The sequence below is a fragment of the Heterodontus francisci genome, chromosome 5 (assembly GCF_036365525.1).
Source record: "Heterodontus francisci isolate sHetFra1 chromosome 5, sHetFra1.hap1, whole genome shotgun sequence".
NCBI lineage: Eukaryota > Metazoa > Chordata > Chondrichthyes > Heterodontiformes > Heterodontidae > Heterodontus > Heterodontus francisci.
Genome location: NC_090375.1, coordinates 73,135,724 through 73,156,536, shown reverse-complemented (window position 1 = coordinate 73,156,536; position 20,813 = coordinate 73,135,724). Strand labels below are relative to the sequence as shown.

The 20,813-nt window shown below is 43.2% G+C and overlaps 1 protein-coding gene across 4 annotated transcripts in view; it reads right to left on the bottom strand.

Moving 5' to 3' along the window:
- Positions 1 to 20,813, bottom strand: part of nbn (nibrin) — a 92,057-nt gene that overhangs the window by 39,327 nt on the left and 31,917 nt on the right. For 3 of the 4 annotated variants that reach the window (XM_068031631.1, XM_068031628.1, XM_068031629.1), the window contains exons 6-10: positions 14,317 to 14,434; positions 9,315 to 9,377; positions 8,541 to 8,728; positions 7,603 to 7,700; positions 6,674 to 6,815 (exon numbers count right to left, since the gene is read on the bottom strand). In XM_068031631.1, coding sequence (XP_067887732.1) covers positions 6,674 to 6,815; positions 7,603 to 7,700; positions 8,541 to 8,728; positions 9,315 to 9,377; positions 14,317 to 14,434 — 609 coding nt within the window. The remainder of the gene's footprint in view (positions 1 to 6,673; positions 6,816 to 7,602; positions 7,701 to 8,540; positions 8,729 to 9,314; positions 9,378 to 14,316; positions 14,435 to 20,813) is intronic. The other variant, XM_068031630.1, reaches the window with a different exon arrangement.

Genomic DNA, 20,813 nt, shown 5'->3' with positions numbered 1-20,813 from the left:
TTTATATAGCGCCTTTAATATAGTAAAACGTTCCAAGGCACTTTACAGGAGTGTTATCAAATTAAATTTGATACGGAGTAGTATTAAGGCAAAAGCTTGGTCAAAGAGGTAGGTTTTAAGGAGCATCTCACAGGAGGAACGAGATGCAGAGAGGTTTAGGAAGGGAAATCGAGAGCTCTGGGCCTTAAAGTAAAGTAAAGGCACAGCCCCCAGTGGTGGAGCGATTAAATTCGGGGATGCCAGAATTAGATGAGCGCAGATGTCTTGGAGGTGCAGGGTTGGAGAAGGTTACAGTGATGGAAAGGTTGAGGCCATAGAGAGATTTGAAAACAAGGATGGGAATTCTAAAATTGATACAGAAATAAAGTTATATTCATAGCAAAGCTACTACTTAAAAATATAATTAGTGAGCTATTTCCTCAGATAGCAGTTTGCTATATTTTGAGTCCCACATTAAATAGAAACCTTCCATTCACTCTTGACAACCACATTTTCTGGGGAAACCAATGGCTTGGCATCTTGCCCTACATCAAGCACACCAAACATTACCAATACCAACCAGAGTGATATTGAAGCCATGCAGTAGGCTTACTCACCCTGACAATGTCGCTGCTGAATTGAGACTACTGGAGTGTTCTCCCCACTGAAGGAGGCTACAGGTAAGTCAAAGGCCACAAAGAAAGTAAAACAACAGGATATTTTTCCTGTATCCGAGGTAAATATTTTGCATGGTTGCTTAATTACAGTTAGTCACTTTGCATATGTCAATTTTACACTACTAATTCTTAACTGAACTTGCAGTGAATCAATAATTTTGATGTAGTGACCTCTAACAATTCTAATTGTATTTGAATGCATTTAATTACAGCCAATAAATTATCTATTTTTGTGTAATAGTTAAAAATAGTTCTCCCCTCTCCTGGTTCTAATTTTTGATTAGACCATCATTATCTTCCAAAATTCCATAGAATCTGGAATGATTCCTGAAGATTGGAAGTTAGCAAATGTAACCCTACTATTTAAGAAAGGAGGGAGAGAGAAAACAGGAACTACAGACCTGCTAGCCTGACATCAGTAGTTGGGAAAATGCTAGAATCTATTACAAAGGACACTTATCTGGACAGTTAGAAAATAATGGTAGGATTAGACAAAGTCAACATGGATTTATGACTGGAAAATCATGTTTGACAAACATGTTAAAGTTTTTTGAGGATGTAAGTAACAAAATAGATAAGGGAAAAGCAGTGGATGTGGTATATTTGGATTTTCAGAAGGCCTTTGATAAGGTCCCACACAGGTTAGTAAGCAAAATTAGAACACATGGGATTGGGGTAATATACTGGCATGGATTGAGAATTGGCTAACAGACAGAAAACAGAGTGTAGGAATATATGGGTCATTCTCAAGTTGGCAAGCTGTGGGGTACAGCAAGGATCAGTGCTTGGGCCCCAGCTATTCACAATTGACATCAATGATTTGGATGTGGGGACCAAATGTAATATTTCCAAGTTTGCTAATGACACAAAACTAGGTGGGAATGAAATGTGAGGCTTCAGTGGGATTTAGACAGGCTGAGCGAGTGGGCAATAAAAGAGCAGATGGAATATAATGTGGAAAAATGTGAAGTGATCCACTTTGGTGGGAAAGACAGAAATACAGAGTATTTCTTAAATGGTGAGATATAGAGAAGTGTTGACATCCAAAGGGACCTGCGTGTCCTTGTTCATAAGTCACTGAAAGATAACATGCAGGTACAGCAAGCAATTAGGAAGGCAAATGGTATGTTGGCCTTTATTGCAAGAGGATTTGAGTACAGGAGTAAAGTAGTCTTGCTGAAATTGTATACAGCCTTGGTGAGACGCAACCTGAAGTACTGGGTACAGTATTGGTTTCCATACCACAGAGGGAGCACAATGAAGTTTCACCAGACTGATTTCTGGGATGGCGGGATTGTCTTAGGAGAGATTGAGGAGACTGGGCCTATATTCTCTCGAGTTTAGAAGAATGAGAGGTGATCTCATTGAAGTGTACAAAATTCTTACAGGGCTCGACAAGGTTGCTATAGGAAGGATGTTTCCTCTGGCTGGGGAGGTCCTAGAACCAGGGGACAGTCTCAGAATAAGAGGTAGGCCATTTAGAATTGAGATGAGGAAGAACTTCTTCACTCTGTGGGTAGTGAATCTGTGGAATTCTCCACCCCAGAAGGCTGTGGAGACTCAGTCATTGAGTATGTTCAAGACAGAGATCGATAGATTTTTAGATCTTAAAGATATCAAGGGATATAGGGACAGTGAAGGAAAATAACGTTGAGGTAGATCAGCCATGATCTAGTCGAATGGCGGAGCAGCCTCCAGGGGTTGAATGGCCTACTCCTGCTCCTATTTCCTATGTATAGACTAACCTGATCAGTGCATGCTTTGTTTTAAATTTCGGTATCTCTTTTACTCTTTCCAATTTAATGACAGTCGTTTAGATTAGAGGTAGGTATGAAGCCAACAAACTGTATATTGTTCTCTGTTAGTACTGTCTAACCTTTCTCAGTATAAACACTTTCTCTGTCTTTATCATCACAAATGGTATAGGGGTTGAGTGGCACAACAGATGCTACATTAGGACAACTGCACCATCTAGTGCTTATTTGAAAGTTCATTTAGAAAGCACCTCTGGCAATAGTGCTGCTTACGAATCTTTATTACAGACCCTGGGTTGGAATTTTACACCACCCCCTTCCCAAGAGCGGGATGGTGGCGAAGGGGGCCCTTCCCAACCCGCTCCTGCCTCCGCCGCCATTTTACGCAGGGCAGCAGCGGTGAAAAACGGCCCGCCCACCCCAGGCCAATCAAGGCCCTTAAGTGGCCAGTTAACAGCCACTTAAGGGCCTCTGCCTGCCGCCATAGGGATTTTACCCTTGGCTGGCGGGCAGCCCAGGCCTGAGAAAAGCCGCCTGTTAAAAGCAGGGTTTCTGACAAACTTGGGGGGGGGGGGGGACCCTCCTGATCAGGCACCCTGTGCCTGACAGAGGGCTGCTCCGATGGCCCAACCACCCCCAATGCCCAATAGCCCCCCATCCCCCCAATCAACCGACTGCCCCCGGTGAGGCCACATAAATTTACCCGTTCTCCGGGGCTCTGTGACATCTTCCGTCTTCAGCTGGGTTGCAGTCTCAGCAGCGGCCACCGCTCCCGGTGGCTTTGTTGGGACAAAGTGTTGCCGGCCCACTGATTGGCCAGCAGCTTCATTAAGCGGGACTTCCTGCCTCAATGAGGTGGAAGTCCCACCTCAGACCAATTAAGGGCCTGGGAACCGCAAAATGCGGTCTGGATCCCCAGGCCAGGCGGAGGCGGGATCACCACCGACATTTCGGTTGGTGGACGGCTCCCGTTCACCGAGGGTAGAATTCCAGCCCTAGTTTACCTAATTAGTTATTAATTCATATCAAGGTAATAAATCCAAATAAAAAGGAACAGTTACATTTTTAATCAACTTATAGGTCATAAGAACATCATAACAAAGCAAAATATGGTTCAATTTGCTTGAAATGTTAAAATAAGGTAATTTTTAAACAGCAGGTCATAAATCACCAATAAAACACTTGTGTATTGATATTGCTAGGATGCTTTTTCATACAACTCAGCTTGACAGTCCAAATGCAGTACTATTGAATGAAATATTTAAACACGGGAAGATTTTGGCCCACCGATACAGATTTCACACCAAAACCACCTATTCTCACCCTAGTTTCCTCCTCCTCTCCACACACTACAATACTTTTATTCAAGTGTTTATCTAACTCCATCTGCAATGCTGTGATTTAAAGGTTTCAACAGCCACGTGTGGTAGCATAACCCGTGAATTTTTTTTTAGTATTAGTTTGTGGAATGTGGGCGTCACTGGCTAGGCCAGCATTTATTGCCCATCCTTAATTGTCCTCGAGAAGGTGGTGGTGAGCTACCTTCTTGAATGGCTGCAGATCTTGGGGTGCAGGTACACCCACAGTGCTGTTAGGAAGGGAGTTCCAGGATTTTGACCCAGTGACAGTCAATGAACAGCGATATAGTTCCAAATCAGGCTGGTGTAGGGCTTGGAGGGGAACTTGCAGGTGGTGGTGTTCCCATGCATCTGCTGCCTTTGTCCTTCTAGATGGTACAGGTTGTGAGTTTGGAAGATGCTGTTGAAGGAGCTTTGGTGAGTTGCTGCAATGCATCTTCTAGATGGTACACACTGCTGCCACTGTGGGGGGAGTGAATGTTGAAGGTGGGGAATAGGGTGCCAATCAAGCGGACTGCTTTGCCCTGGATGGTGTCAATCTTCTTGTGTTGTTGCAGCTGCACCTATCCAGGCAAGTGGAGAGTATTTCATCACACTCCTAACTTGTGCCTTGTAGATGGTGGACAGGCATTGGGGAGATAGGAGATGAGTTACTCACCACAGAATCCCTAGCTTCTGACCTGCTCTTGTAGCCACAGCATTTTTATGGCTATTCCAGTTCACTTTCTGGTCAATGGTAACCCGCAGGATGTTGATATTGGGGGATTCAGCGACGGTAATGCCATTGACTGTCAAGGGGAGATGGTTAGATTCTCTCTTGTTTGAGATGGTCATTGCATGGCACTTGTGTGCCGCGAAGGCTATTTGCTAATTATCAGCCCAAGCCTGGACATTGTCCAGGTCTTTCTGTATATGGACATGGGCTGCTTCACTATCTGAAGAGTCGCGAATGGTGCTGAACATTGTGCAATCATCAGCGAACATCCCCACTTCTGACCTTATGATGGATGGAATGTCATTGATGAAGAGCTGAAGATGGTTGGGCCTTGGACTCTACCTTGAGGAATTCCTGCAGTGATGTCCTCAGACTGAGATGGTTGACTGCCAATAATCAAAACCATCTTCCTTTATGCTAGGTATGACTCCAACCAGCAGAGTTCTCCCCCCCCCCTCCCATCCCCCTCCCCCGATTCCTATTGACTCCAGTTTTGCTTGGGCTCCTTGATGCCATACTCGGTCAAATGCTGCCTTGATGTCAAGGCCAGTCACTCTCACTTCACCTCTGGAGTTGAGCTCTTTTGTCCATGTTTGGACCAAGGCTGGAATGAGGTCAGGAGCTGAGTGGCCCTGGAAGAACCCAAAGTGAGCAGGTTATTGCTGAGCAAGTGCCACTTGATAGCACTGTCGACGATCCCTTCCATCACTTTGCTGATGATCAACAGTATACAGATAGGGTGGTAATTGGCCGGGTTGGATTTGTCCTTTTTGTGGACAGAACAAACCTGGGCAATTTTTCACATGGCTGTTGTAGCTGTACTGGAACAGCTTGGCTAGGGGCACGGCTTGTTCTGGAGCACAAGTCTTCATTACTATTGCCGGAATGATGTCAGGGCCCATAGCCTTTGCAGTATCCAGTGCCTTCAGCCATTTCTTGATATAACGTGGAGTGAATCGGATTGGCTGAAGACTGGCATCTGTGATGCTGTGGGCCTCTGAGGAGGCCGAGATGGAGCATCTACTTGGCACTTCTTGCTGAAATTGGATGCACATGTTTCAGCTTTATCTTTTACACTGATGTGCTGGGCTCCCCCATCATTTAAGATGGGATATTTGTGAAACCTCCGCCTCCTATTAGTTGTTTAATTGTTATAACCTCCACCTTTACATTTCTAGTATTAATCCTAAATTTATGTTCCCTTATTAGGAATTCGACAATCAGCAGAAATAGTTTTTCACTATTTACCCTCTCAAATACTTTCAGAATTTTGAACACTTCTACATCCTCTAATGCCAAATATAATCTTGGTGAATCTACATTGTACATTTTCTATGGCTCCAATATCCTTCATGCAGTTTTGAGCACCCAACTGTATGCACTATTTACTATGATTACCATTTAATTTTAAGAGACCTATTGGATCAACGAGGTAGATTGGCTGAAATTTGTCAGATAGTTTTTAATATGAATAAATGTAGGGTTATGCATGTAGCAACAAGTAATAAATAAACATCTGTAAGACATGAAAGGCACCAGAGGCTGAAAAGTAAAAGGAGTTTGGAGTGATGATCGATCATATACTGAAAGCATCTGATCAGTGCAAAGTAATTATGAATAAGGCAAATCAGAAACTGGAAGCAACCAGAGATCAAAACAGAACAAAATAAACTGATTAACGGTGAGGCTAATAATGTAGAAGTTACAGAAAACAGGCCATTCAGTATTTATGCTCAACATGAGCCAATCTGGACTATTTGTTCTTTTGTTCTTTGTATTGCGTGCAGTATCAGTCACCCGATCTCAAAGATGCAGCTACATTCAAGTTCAGAGAAGAATAGCCAGGAAAATACCAGGATTTAACGGGTTGTGAAGAAAGTGACTAAAGTTATTTGCCCTGGAGAAAAAGGAACATCTAATACTGATCTTTAAACCTAATGAAAAGTGTAATAAAATTCAAGATAAATAGCTTTGTTATTTAATGAACAGAAAGCATAAATACAAAATTCACAAATATTGAACAAAGTTGAAGGTTAGTGAGAACTCTTTCTCCACTACTTTGTTCCACTCCATTACCCCCCACTCCATCCATACAGAATGGTGGACATATGTACCTACAATTATGTGGCATACAACTAGTTTGTACCTACGATGTAGAAGGCATTATGTAAAAGCAAGTTCTTTCTTTACCTTGTACTGTGTTCTTGTGATGGTTGTGTATCTGGTACATATGCAGTAACTTGTGAAGTATCCGGGGCAGTGATATCGACCATGTCCACACTTTGAGAAAGTGTTGGACCTGGAATTATTGTTCTTGAAGTGGAGCAAGTTTCTAAAAAGAAGTGTAAGAAGATATCAATTTTTCAAATCATGTCCATATTAAAACATATACCCTAAAATGCTTTGCATGAAGGAAAGACAATAAATATAACCTGCCCAGTGTTTCCCACATGCACGCTCATCTAGACTGAAACAAACGCTAAATAATTCACCTCTTCAAAGAGGTGAAACCAGAATAGAAATGTAAGGGAACGTATATCCTTAGCACCTAAGTTATTTATCAGAAATTTTTAACTCGAATCAACATATGGGTTTTTGTGAACCTCTGCAGTCCTTGCACAGATTGTGCTCTTCGGACAGCGGTGAACACAGAACTCCAGAATTTTGACCCAGTGACAACCAAGATCAGTTCTGATGCAAATAATTGTACTTAATTTATAGGAGACATGTTCAAATACTGGAACATACTGTATCCTCATAGCATGCAAATTTATTTATTTATTTAGAGATACATCACTGAAACAGACCCTTCGGCCCACTGAGTCTGTGCCGACCAACCACCACCCATTTATACTAACCCCGCAGTAATCCCATATTCCCTACCACCTACCTGCACTAGGGCCAATTTACCTATTTGGCTGTGGGAGGAAACTGGAGCACCCGGCGAAAACCCACGCGGTCACAGGGAGAATTTGCAAACTCCGTACAGGCGGTACCCAGAATTGAACCCGGGTCCCTAGAGCTGTGAGGATGCGGTGCTAACCACTGCGCTGCCCATTTCTTAATTTAACTCAGGTCTGAATAAGACAGAACATAATAGTGACATATTTTATACTCACCATGATCAGGCTTGTTGTGAGGGTTACAATAAATATCTGTTGAGTTGTGAAGAACTGCTAAACCAATTTCTGCCTCAGGTATAGCACGCAGTCCTTTTCTAAATAAACAGAAAACATTCTGTTTAATATGAGCCACCAAAAGGATACCCAACAATGAACAAATGAAAGTACTTCAGCACTTTGAAGAGACAAGTTACATACGATTCTACTCTTAAGTGTTAAGTTAAATGTGCAATTCTTATTATTTGATTTTGTAGTAGCTGTTTTATACCCAAGTAGTTTTCTAGGCTAAAATAAAAGCAAAATACTGCGGATGCTGGAAATCTGAAACAAAAACAAGAAATGCTGGAATCACTCAGCAGGTCTGGCAGCATCTGTGGAAAGAGAAGCAGAGTTAACGTTTCGGGTCAGTGACCCTTCTTGAACCGAAGAAGGGTCACTGACCCGAAACGTTAACTCTGCTTCTCTTTCCACAGATGCTGCCAGACCTGCTGAGTGATTCCAGCATTTCTTGTTTTTGTTTTAGTTTTCTAGGCTACTATAGATGGTATTGAAAATCACCCACATATTTATAAGACTGGAGTCACGTGCAACTTTCATGGTAATTTTACTGGAGGTGGCACACTAATTACCAGGTTTATTAAATTCAACTTCACAACATGCCATCATGTGATCTGAACTCATGACAAATGGGTTGACCTCATGGGTTCCTGGTCTAGTACCATAGCCACAAGGCCTTTTCACTTCTTTTAAATAAAAAGATTAAAAAAGACAGTGGCATTCCTTAACACACCTAATATTCATTGGGTATATTTTCTGAAAATAATAGTAATATAATTTCTAATCTCCTCAAAAATCACTTATGGCCAGTGAATTGATAATGCTTGCCTACTGTTACTTATTGACTAATATATCCTGTATAAAGATCGGGTATGTACCGTTGTAAAGTTCTCATCACTGACTCAATCCATTTTTCTGCTGAATTTGACACAGTCTGAGAATCTGACACCCCAACATCAATGACGCAGCTTCCTGGTGCTTCGAGGAATGACATATTTGAGCCACTATTCTCTAAAAGTTTAACATCTCCTCCTCCAAGAGTTAGAGCAGAATTCAGCCTCTTGTGCTGCAAGACAAGTCATATGTAAAGTTAATAGTCAACCAGAAAATGCTGCTGGGAAGTAAATTACACTAGATACAATATTTTTTGTTAAAAATATGCATGAATCAAAGTCATGCTAAATAATAAATTATCTAGTAATTTGAATTAAGCAATGGAACGAACATGAAAGTAAGAATTTAATGTTAAAAAATTTTGAATCATCAGGTTATGCAAAAAGAGAAACCGTTTTCATTAGCAGGATGGTCAGTAACCATAGGATAAATTTAAGATTATTGACAAAAGGTCCAAGGTAAATGACAATTTTTTTTATGCAGCGAGTCATGATGATCTGGAATGCACTACCTGAGGTGGTGGTGGAAGCAGCTGCAATACTAACTTTCTATCGGGATATATTAAAGATTTGTTTAAATGCAAAGCAAGAGTATTTCCACTTAACAACAAATTAATGGAGAAAACAATGTCATATCTATAAAAATACAAACATTGTGGGATTGTTTTCATCTCTGCTTTCTGATAGAAACAGGGCAGTAGCAGGCTGAAAATTGTAATGCAGCATTAATCACACTATTCCTGCTGACATGCAGCCCACCTTGTTCATGTAGCGGGCCAAGAAACAGGCGAGCAGCGTTCCCATCCAAAATAGGCAAGGTGCCTACAATACAAAAATTTTAATGCAATTTTACCCCCTCCACCCAATTGAACTGAGCGTTAAGCACCAAACACGCAGTCCTACAAGCTGCTCCGAAAACAGGCCATAAACCCACAACTCTAATTTTTGTGGGCCCAGGAAGGGCATGAATGCTCGTCCTAGTACTGGAATTATGCGGGAAAATGGCGTTGAGCGTGACTGCTCTTTGACCTTAACTCCACGTTCGCGCCCAAACCCCATATCCATTGATCTGTCTTGAAATATATTCAACAACCAAGCATTCACAATCCTCTGGGGTAGAGAATTCTGGAGATTCACAACCCCAAATGAAGACATTTCTCATCTCAGTCCTAAATGGCCAACCTCTTGTGCTGCGACTATGCCCTTAATTCTAGATTCTCCAGCCAGCAGCAACATACTCCCAACAACTACCCTGTCAGGCCCTCTCAGAATCTAAAGTTTCAATGAGATTACTTCTCATTCTTTGAAACTTCAGAGTACAAGTTTTGGATTGGGGGAGAGCGAATTTTAGCAAAATAAGGCAGGATCTGGCCAAGGTAGACTGGAAAGAGTTACTTGTCGGGAAAGCTACAGAAGAGCAGTGCGGGGCATTCAAAAAGGAAATGGGAAGTTCCCTCTAGGGTAATAGGTAGGAGCAACAAGCCCAGAGAACCATGGATGACCAGAAACATTCAGGGTATGATGAGAAGGAAAAGAGAGGCTTTTAGCAAATACAAGGAGAGCAAATCAATGGAAGTATTAGTGGAGTATAGAAAGTGTAGGATGGAGCTTAAGAAAGCAATTAGGAGAGCAAAGAGGGGATATGAGAAAGCTCTGGCTGATAAAAGTAGGGAACATCCCATGATATTCTATAAGTATATCAATGGGAAGAGGATAACCAGGGAAAGAGTAGGACCCATTAGGGACCAAGGGGGAAATTTGTGGGTGGAGCCAGAGGACATTGGTAGGGTGTTGAATGAATACTTCACATCTGTCTTCACTCAAGAGAATGAGGATGTAGATATGGAAATTAGAGAGAGAACTGTGAGGTTCTTGAGCAAATTGTCATAGGGAGTGACAAGGTGTTGGAGGTTTTGGAAGGCTTAAAAGTGGACAAATCTCCAGGTCCGGACGATTTGTGTCCCAGGATGCTGTGGGAGGCGAGGGTGGAGATTGCAGGGGCTGTGACCCTAATTTTTAATTCCTCTCTGGCCACGGGGGAGGTGCCAGAGGACTGGAGAACAGCTAATGTGGTCCCACTATTTAAGAAAGGTTGTAGAGATAAGCCAGGGAACTACAGACCAGTGAGTCTCACGCCAGTGGTAGGGCAACTATTGGAGAAAATTCTGAAGGAGAGAATCTATCTCCACTTGGAGAGGCAAAATTTGATTAGGAATCATCAGCATGGCTTTGTCAGAGGGAGGTCATGCCTAACAATTTTGATTGATTTTTTTGAGCATGTGACCAGCTGTGTAGATGAGGGTCGTGGAGTTGATGTAGTTTACAAGGATTTCAGCAAAGCCTTTGACAAGGTCCCATATGGGAGACTTATCAAGAAAGCAAATACACATGGGATACAAGGTAACTTGATAAGGTGGATTCAAAATTGGCTTAGCTGTAGGAGACAGAGAGTGATGACAGACAGCTGTTTTAGTGACTGGAAGCCAGTGTCCAGTGGCGTACCACAGGGATCTGTGCTGGCTCCCCTATTGTTTGTCATTTATATAAACAACAGAGATGACTATGTGGGGGTAGGATCAGTAAGTTTGCGGATGACACAAAGATTGGCCGAGTGGTTAACAGTGGTTACAGGAAGATATAGATGGGATGGTCAAATGGGCAGAAAAGTGGCAGATGGAATTTAACGCTGAAAAGTGTGAGGCGATACACTTTGGAAGGAGTAATGTGACACGGAAGTATTCAATGAATGGCCTGACACTGGGAAGTTCCGAGGAACAAAGGGACCTTGGCTTGTTTGTCCATAGATCTCTGAAGGCAGAAGGGAAGGTTAATAGGGTGGTGAAAAAGGCAAATGGGACACTTGCCTTTATCAATCGAGGCATAGATTACAAAAGCAGGGAGGTCATGTTGGAGTTGTACGGAACTTTGGTAAGGCCACAGCTGCAGTACTGTGTGCAATTCTGATCGCCACATTATAGGAAGGATGTCATTGCATTGGAGGGGGTGCAGAGGTGATTCACCAGGATGTTGCCTGGGATGGAACATTTAAGCTATGGAAAGAGGTTGGATAGGCTTGGGTTGTTTTCGCTGGAGCAGAGAAGACTGAGGGGTGACCTGATCGAGGTGTGCAAGATTTTGAGGGGCATGGACAGGGTGGATAGGGACCCTTTGTTGAAGGGTCAGTTATGAGGGGTCACAAGTTTAGGGTGAGTGGCGGGAGGTTTAAGGGGGATTTGAGGAAGAACTTTTATACCCAGAGGGTGGTGATGGTCTGGAATGCACTGCCTGGGAGGGTGGTAGATGCAGGTTGCCTCACATCCTTTAAAAAGTACCTGGATGAGCATTTGGCACGTCATAACATTCAAGGCTATGGGCCAAGTGCTGACAAATAGGATTAGGTAGACAGGTCAGGTGTTTTAATGCATCCGTGCGGACTGTATTATTCTGTGATTCTGTGAAGTCTGTTTTTAGAACATTACAGCGCAGTACAGGCTCTTCGGCCCTGTCAATCTCTCCTCATGGGACAATGCTATCATCCCAGGAATCAATCTAGTGACCCTTTGTTGCATCCCCTGTAAGGCAAGTATATCTTTTCTTAGATAGAGACCAAAGCTGTACACAGTAGCTGTGACCTCACCAAAGCCCTGTACAATTGCAGCAAGACTCCCTTGTTCTTGTATTCACAACCCCTTGCAATAAAGGCCAACATACCATTTGCCTTCCTAACTGCTTGCTGTACCTGCAGGTTAACTTTCTGTTTCGTGTAGAGGAACACCCAAATCCCTCCGATCAATATTTAATAGTTTCTAACCATTTAAAAACATATTCTGTTTTTCTATTCTACCTACCAAAGCGAATTTTATTCCATCTGCCACCTTCCTGTTCCACTCACTTAACCTATCTCTATCCCTTTGCAGACTCATTGGGCTGGCAGCAAGTTTCAAAAACGGCGCGCGCATGCATGAGATGTGTGCCGCGGAGCAGCCGTGATATTTAGCACAGCGGCTCATTTACATGGAGGGGGCAGAACGCCCGCCCCCGATGACAGAGGGGGTGGGCGCTCCGCCCTCGGCAACAGTGTCTGGCGCCACTGCGCAGGTGCCATTTATAAAGGGCTTCAAGCCCATCAGGTCCATTAAAATTTTAAAGGTGCAGGTCTGTAAAAAATAAATTTAAAACTTTATTAGCATTTTCAATCCCCTCTCTCACCCCGCCCAATAACTAATCAATTTATGAAGTGCCCTCTCGCCCCAAAAAATTTAACTCTTGATCCCGACCTTCCTCCCCAAACTTTCTTCACTTTAACCTTCAACTCCTTCCCACCATCCCCTCCATCAATCGCTTCAGGTTTTGCCGTTACCCCCCCTCCCCCCTCTGCCCTGAAAACTTAACTCCTCCCCCCTCCCCATGAACGGAGATCCGAAGGTGCGTGAGTTCCGGCAACTGGCTAGAATATCGCAGTGGGATGGCTGTCGCAACAAGGTAGGTATTTATTTATGTCATTTAAATGAATTAACATATTTTAATGAGGTTCTCGTCACTGACCGACAGGGGGGACTGCCACGAGACCTCATCGCCACCAGTAATAATATGGGGCGGGGCCTTCCTGATGTCAAGGCCTGTGGTGGGCCTCACCTGGAGGAATTTTTCAGGCCCCCCCCCCCCCAGCTATGACTCCCAACGTCGGGGGGCTGGTAAAATCCAGCCCATTGTGTCCTTCTCACAGGTACTTTATCACCTAGCTTTGTGTCATCAACAAACTTGGATGCAATATACTCTTTCCCCTCACTTATAAGAATATAAATTGTAAATATTTGAGGCCCCAGCACTGATCCTTACAGCATCCCACTAGTAAAAACATGCCAATCTGAAAATGACTCGTTTATTCCAACTCTGACTTCCATCCTTTAACAAATTCTCAATCCATGCTAACACATTATCTCTAACAGCTGTCAGGCTAATGGACTGTAGTTCCCTGTTTTCACTGCCCTCCTTCTTGAATAACAGTGTTATTTTCAATCCACCAGAATCATTCCAGAATCTAAGGAATTTTGGAAAATCGATGTAATCACTATCGCTACAGCACCTCTTTTAGAACCCTAGGATACATGCCATCAGGTCCAGGGGATTATTGACTTTTAGTTAATTTCTTGGATAATGCTTCTCACTTTCATTAGACTCTTAGTTCCCTGCTATTTCTGGTACCTTTTTTTTGCTGAGTCTTCTACTGTGAAGATTGATACAAAGTATTTAATGTCTCTGCCACTTCCTTATTACCATTATAATTTCTCTTGTCTGTGTCTCGAAGAAAACTATGTTGACTTTTGCTGTCTTGCTTTAAAAGCTCTTACTGTCTGTTTTTATATTTCAAGCTAGTTTTCTCTAATATTCTATTTTCTCCCTCTTTATAAATCTCGTCATCCTTTCCTCCTGTCTAAAACTTGCCCAATCGGCTCTTACTGTTTTTCTTGGCAATAATATAACTTAATTTGATACAATCCTCTGTGGTTAGTTCTGTTGCAGAAAATTTCACACTGACTAATCAGTAGTGGAAAAATACTTTTAAAAGATTACTAAAAAAATCTGGTACAACTTTACACTAGAAGTACGGTACTTCTTAGTTACTTTTACTTAAATGGTATTTTTTCTTTACACAATTTACACACCAAAAATCTGGGTGCATGCTTTACACCAGCAGCTTGAAGTCACTTTTACATCTAATACTATTAAAGGTTGTTCCTCTTCTAAATGCAACTATTACCTGCTTTCCATTTAAAAAGATGAATGTTTTGCCTCTAAAAATCGATTTCCTTTCCAGTTTTACTGTAATATCCAGATCTCCAGGACTGATGCTAGGTTCATCGATAGGTGGAGAAAAACTGCCAGGAACAAAATTTATATCATTTTTGTTTCACCGTGAAGTTCAGAGTGAAAAAAAAATCAAGAATTTGTTTGGCTTTAAGAACTCCATTTAGATACAATACATGGTTATTTCTTAACTCTATAAAAAAAAATGAAGATGTCCCTGAAGCTGTCACTTGTTCAGGCACAGTTCAGTTTTATATTACGACAAACAAATGCATAATTTCCAATTCTGTCATTCAGCATGCTCAGGAGCGTGCAACGTATAAACTGCAACCTGCACGATATTGCATTGATTTCTATTTGTTTATTCTCGAAGCTAACCAAAATCCAGTCAAAATGCACAACATTTGGACACAGTATTTTGTGAGGCTTAGCGGTCAAATGCAGCGTAATAAAATCATCTTGGAAGTTACATGAAATTCTTCATTATTTTGTTCTGTTTTCTAATTAAAAACAAATTAAAGAAAATGTTACTGTGATATGTGACTCAGTCCCCATCCCAACTAAATTCAATAGCAGCTGCTAAATTACATAAAATCACTGCTCCCAACTTTACACAATGAATTGTGTGATAACTATTTTAGTTCTTTGTTTCAGACCCAGCACTAAATTTATTCTTCTACATTTATTTGGCTTGTCATTATCCTGTTATGCGAAGAATTAGGTATTGCAACTAGAATTGAATTAGTATGCAATAGAACTTTTCAGCAGAGAATCTTGGCAAAGATTCCGATAAATTAAATACGTAATTATTATCCTAAAGATTATTTAGACTATAGAAGAGGGAATGAGGAAAAAAGGAGAGAATAGTAGTAGAGGAGGGGGGACAGGCAAGACAGAATGGGGCAGAAAAGAGAGGGGGAAGAAGAGGACAACTAGATGGGAGTCAGCATTGCATCGCGGTTAGGGCAGAGTACGAGTTCTAATGATTTGTCTCAGCAGTGTTTAAGGTGGCCAAGTTTCCAGTGTGTGAATGCTTGGAGTGGATGTGGGTGAGTTGTTGCTGGTATTTCATTTGTTGTCAAGGTGTTGGAGATGATTGCCACATCAGTGACAAGGTGAGAGAGGTTTATCTGGGTTTGTTTACTGCCCTGCAATTCAGTATGCTGAGTTCAGTTTTTGTCGAAGAGGGGTTCCAGTGCACAAATATTTTTTCGACTCTCAGTGACGGAGGGGCGGAGTCCAATTTATCAGTTTCAAATTAGTAATTTTACCTTGCAGTGAGAAATGAAGAACTTGCTTGCTTTGCTCTTCTTGGTGGTCAAGTGATTCGTTCATTATTGTTCTTATAAAGCTTCTTTCTAATGCATGTTTAGATTGCAGCTGGAGAGGTGATGCTGAAATTAATATCTTACTGTAAACCTTTTAACCATGATTCCTTTCATCTCTTTCTCAATTATTTATTCATTTAATTTTTGGTAAGTCACCTTGCTTAATTTTAAGGTGGTTTGCACTTTATAAACTGAACATTTTTATCATGCATTTTCTTTCTCTAGGGAGGGTAGGGCAATTAGTTTTTTTTGTTTAGGCTGCCCTGCCACATGTTACGTCATGAAATAATGGCCCGGATTTTGAACTCAGCGGAGAAGAGACGGCATTTACCATTTGCTTTGCTGACAACTGCCCAGACTTTTCGCGGGCTTGTCAGCTGAGATTTCCTCTAATCCTTTGCCAACAGGACGCACTCTACAGGAGATCTACATCTGTGAAAAGGGCAACGAACAGCAAGATTTTTCAACCAATCAGATTGAAGAATCCTCAGTGAGACATGCAGGCTGGAGGTTTTACTTGCCGACGCACTGGGAGCTAGGTCCATTAATGTTTGCTGTTGGATTTTTAACGCAGCCACTGTAGTTGCATCAAATCTCTGGACTTAAGACTAATTAGGTTCAGCAAGCATGCAGATAACCTGCATGAGTCAATTTCAATCCCAAGGGACAAAGACAACATTTGATGGATTCTGGAGGTGAGAACACAAAAGAACGAACTGTCAGAATGGAGCCCCAACATTCCATGACGGCACCTCAGTTTAATGATGCCTCTGATATGATACTGAGGTAACTAAAGGCTTGCAGGGCCATACTGCTCCCTACTGATGGGAGCAATAAGCCTGCCAGCGAAACTAAGTTGTGGCTGGAGGTTGCTCATGAGGCGAGCAACAGCAGCATGGATTCAGTGCCAAAAAGCAGTTTAATGACCTAATCGGGGCAGGAAAGGTTAGAACAGTGATAAATTCAACTACATTTTGATGTGTGTATTATGCCAACCCCCCCTCACTCTGCCTTCTCAAGCCTACTCCGGCACATCACTCTCACACAATCTTCCCTTACAGATGCACCCATCCCTCTCTGTCTATGTACTTTCTCACAACCTCATCAACTTACCACTGAAACTCATCCTCATCCTTAATGCAATGTCATGTCTCTTTCTCATAATTCCTCTCAACAAATGCTATCTATCCATCTGTTCAATGCATGCTATTACTCTCTCACGGGTCTCTTGTTTCTCTGTTTGCAGGCCAGAACACAGAACACCAGGGAAAGGCACAGAACTGAAAATGGTCCTCCATCACTCTCGCAACTGACAGCTGCAGAGGTGGCGACACCGGACATCAATGGAGTCTTGCCGTGCCTGGCTGTCTGAGATGGGGAGATGCTGGCCTCCCAGTTACCTGGTGACAGAATCAAGTATCACACAGCCACCTGGCATACAACCCTCACTCATGTTCACAGTGTCAGCAGCAAGTGAAATATGATCATGTGCATAACGATCACTTAATACCTTTTTACCTTGACAGTTCTAATTCATGTCTTTAGTCTCCTACAGGGCCTTCAAGCATCCCGCAGGAGATGGTGCAGGAAGATGACGATTCAGGAAGTCACTCACTCTGAGGGTACACTGTCACAGGACTCATGCAGGCCATACACTAGTTGAGAAACTAACACTTCGATGGGACCAGTTTTCACCCGCTGACTCACACATCACAAGTGAGCAAGGGCAAATGGTGAAGACAGAGACAGCAGTGGAGAGTCTGTGTTTTAGGTGCAGGATGCTGCAAGCTCTGACAGCTGGATGCAAATATTGAAATTCAGGGGCTGCTGATGAAGAGGATACTTCTGAACCACGGCAAAAAATGTGCAATGTATTGGCAAGCCTTCCAGCTGCACCGTGCAGCTTGCAGAGGAGGTTAGAGAAATCAGTTTTAAGCTTGAGTGTCTTTGCAATTATGTATTTGTCCATGGAAAGAGACCACTTTTATGGAACATCAAGCAAGTACATGCAGGCCCTCACCAAGGCTTGCACACTATAAATGCTACCTGAAGTACGATTGATGATACCCCAGCCTTGGCCATTCTTTGCTCTCCAGCTCATTGCTACCAGGGAAGTACAAGCGGGCCACTGGACAGACAACAGTGAAAGGAAATATGGAGGTGTTGACTCGGCTCAAAGCGGTTCCACTTCTCACCCGTTGTCCCTCGCTCAGTCGGTACCCTGGCTCATGTCCTGATGTCCGAATCTACCCCTACACGGGTGGTGCAGTCTTTGGCAGTACCTCACTGGCTCCAAAACTCAAAGGATGTCGGCCAAAGCAGGGATCTGAGCAGCTTGCCTCTACCTTTGCTGAAGGGGTTGCAACAAGTAAAAGTGCTCAAAGACGAGTAAAGATTTGTAGTTGCACAAGGGTATGCATGTGGGTGTGTTACAAATGTTAGACTGCTAAGTTTCTGTTTGAAGTTTGAGACACGTAAGTATTTGTTTGTTCCACTTTCCCCTTTTTTGCCTTTTCACTTGTGATGAATGGTAAAACAGGAATTGACACTGAGCAACTGGGTGGGGTGGACTATGAAAAAATACTTGGTTGTTTGCAGGGCTTCAGGGCTTTGTATTGGGTGAGTGGGGGGACGTGAGCACTGAACGTAACTGCCACACGGGTGCACTGGCGGAACCTAACTGAACTATGCAATAAAAAAGGCATCCTGGACATCAGTGTGCACCGTCTCTCTTTCGCTGGCTGCATCATGCTCCTCCTTTGTGCTCTACACATCATTTCTTCTGAAGGTCCAAACTTCGCTGTTGTGCTACTTTGTGCAGTGCTCATTAGACCCTGACCATTCTGGAAGCCAATTCTCCAACAGTAATTTTCCTCTGAGGGAATGAGTCTGATTTTTCAGGGTCAGGAATTTTGTTCAGCAGTATCACTTATCACAACAACAAAAGCTCCCTCCAGAATGGCCCAACGGTAACTCAGCCATTTTATTGTGGAACTAGTGGGCTAGTGCAGCAACTTCAAGTCACTGCAGCGATTTCAATGCCTCGGTGGGAGTGTCCTGGCGGCGGGCGTGGAAATGGGCATCATTCCCGTCCGTCATGTGGACGGCAGACCCACTGCGATCATGCATCGGGCAGCTATTTTGCACAGTGGGGACACAAGCTCCCCCCAACCCCCCCCCGCCCAATCACGTAGTGGCGGCAAGATGCTAGTCGCCGCTTATGGCATCAGATGACTCCAGTGCAGTTGCTGGCGTCATATTTAAAAGCCTGCTAGCCCTGCACTCAATCTTGCCTTAGAGTCAGTCATGCAGACCGCCCCCCCCACCTGCAAAGAATGAGGCAGATTGATTTGGTCATATGAACATTGATTTTAAACTTTGCTACTGTGAGGAAGTGACTTGTTAAACAGATCAGCCATGGCTGGAAAAAACATTTGCATAATAACAGACAGTGCTTGAAAGGACAAAGGGGCTATTCCCTGCTCCAATTTAACCCACAATGGACTTTGAGCGCCAGGTATTGTGTGTAAAAAGAGATATTCCAGGGTCGGCTAAGACAAGAGAATTCACAAAGAGATGTGCTCAGACCAGCTAGTCACATGACTAACCTGTTTGGCAACCTGCGTTTTTCTGAATTGTACAAGGAGTTTGAACTGAAAAAAAAAGACTGTTTGCTCCTGGAGTGAGGAGACGCCTCCTGTCTGCTGTCCTCTCTTTCTCACAAGCCTCTGGACCCACTGAGAACACATGAACTTTAACAGAGAAAAGTCTCCTACATCAAACAAGGTTTAAGAATAATACTGGGCCCCAACAAAAAGCAAGACCTACCTACAATCAAGGATTTTACAGCGAGCTCAAAGGACAGTAACAAAACCATCTTCAGATATTGCCTCAAACTTTTCCACTTTATTTCTTCTGCTGTTTTCAGTCTCATGTGTGTTTATCGCGTATCCATAGGCATAAACCAAATTAGAGTTTAAGTTTAATAAAGTTCAACCTTTTTTCTTTAAAAACTTAAGAAAACCTGTTTGACAAGTTTATTTGCCTTATAATTGGAAGTTAGTGAACAAGGATTCACTAAGGAGCAGCTAAAAAAAAGTGTTAAAAATTAAACCCTGTTGCAGTAAGACCAGGTGAAGGCTGAGAAGGAACCCGAGACCCTGTTCTCACCTGGTCCTAACAGTCACTGACAAATCTGTGCAGCTGAAAACACTGCTGGACTGGTTCCTTTACCCGCCTGCTCAACCTCCCTTGAGGAGGACAGCAAGGATGGCTGAGGCAAAACAAAGGGTGCCCCATGGTTCAATGATGCCTCCCTGCAGATTCTTTTCCAGGCTGGAAGGGAAAGGCGGGATGTTCTCTTCCCCAGCGATGGCAAGACGAGGTCATCCTGCCTGACCAAGCAAGCCTGGGTGGAGATCGCTGAGGAGGTCAGCAGCCATGGGGTCACCCACCAGACATGGGTTCAGCGCCAAAAGAGGATCAACGACATCCTGCATTCGGCTAAAGTGAGTGCTCTGTATCACTCTCCTTTTTGGGGACTGCATATGACTATGCAGGAGGGTGCGAGACATGGGGAGAGTGGCACTACCGCAGAGCTAGCAGATAGGCTAGGGTATTACCTCATCCTGACAGGTGCACAGCTACATCGAGGCCAGAGGCCACCTTCCTTTATAGTTCGCCACATTAACTCCCGACAGCACATCTAGCATGAGATATGTCAGATCCCCCAGCAGGGGACGAGGAGCTGTCAGCAGTAGAACTATAATAGTGATATCTCCGCCTAAATTTTGCTATCTCCATCCTTCCTCTTGGAGGACAGAGGGCCCACGACAGGAGGGAGATAGTCTAGACTGGCAGAGGCGTTCCGGATCTGCATCCTCTCACCACAGCCAAGGAAGAGGCCTTGGAACTGGCGGGGACCCAGGGCAGCCACACAATCTCAGACAGAGAGATTGGAGAGAGTGAGGAATGGCTTAAATGGACATACTCATCATATTGGAGACCCACATCACATATGGTTGACATGACAGATCTGCAGAGCCTAACCTACATGCTTATGCTCTTTCATGCAGGTCAGAATTATTAGAATCAATTCTGAGAGATAGGATAAACTGTCACT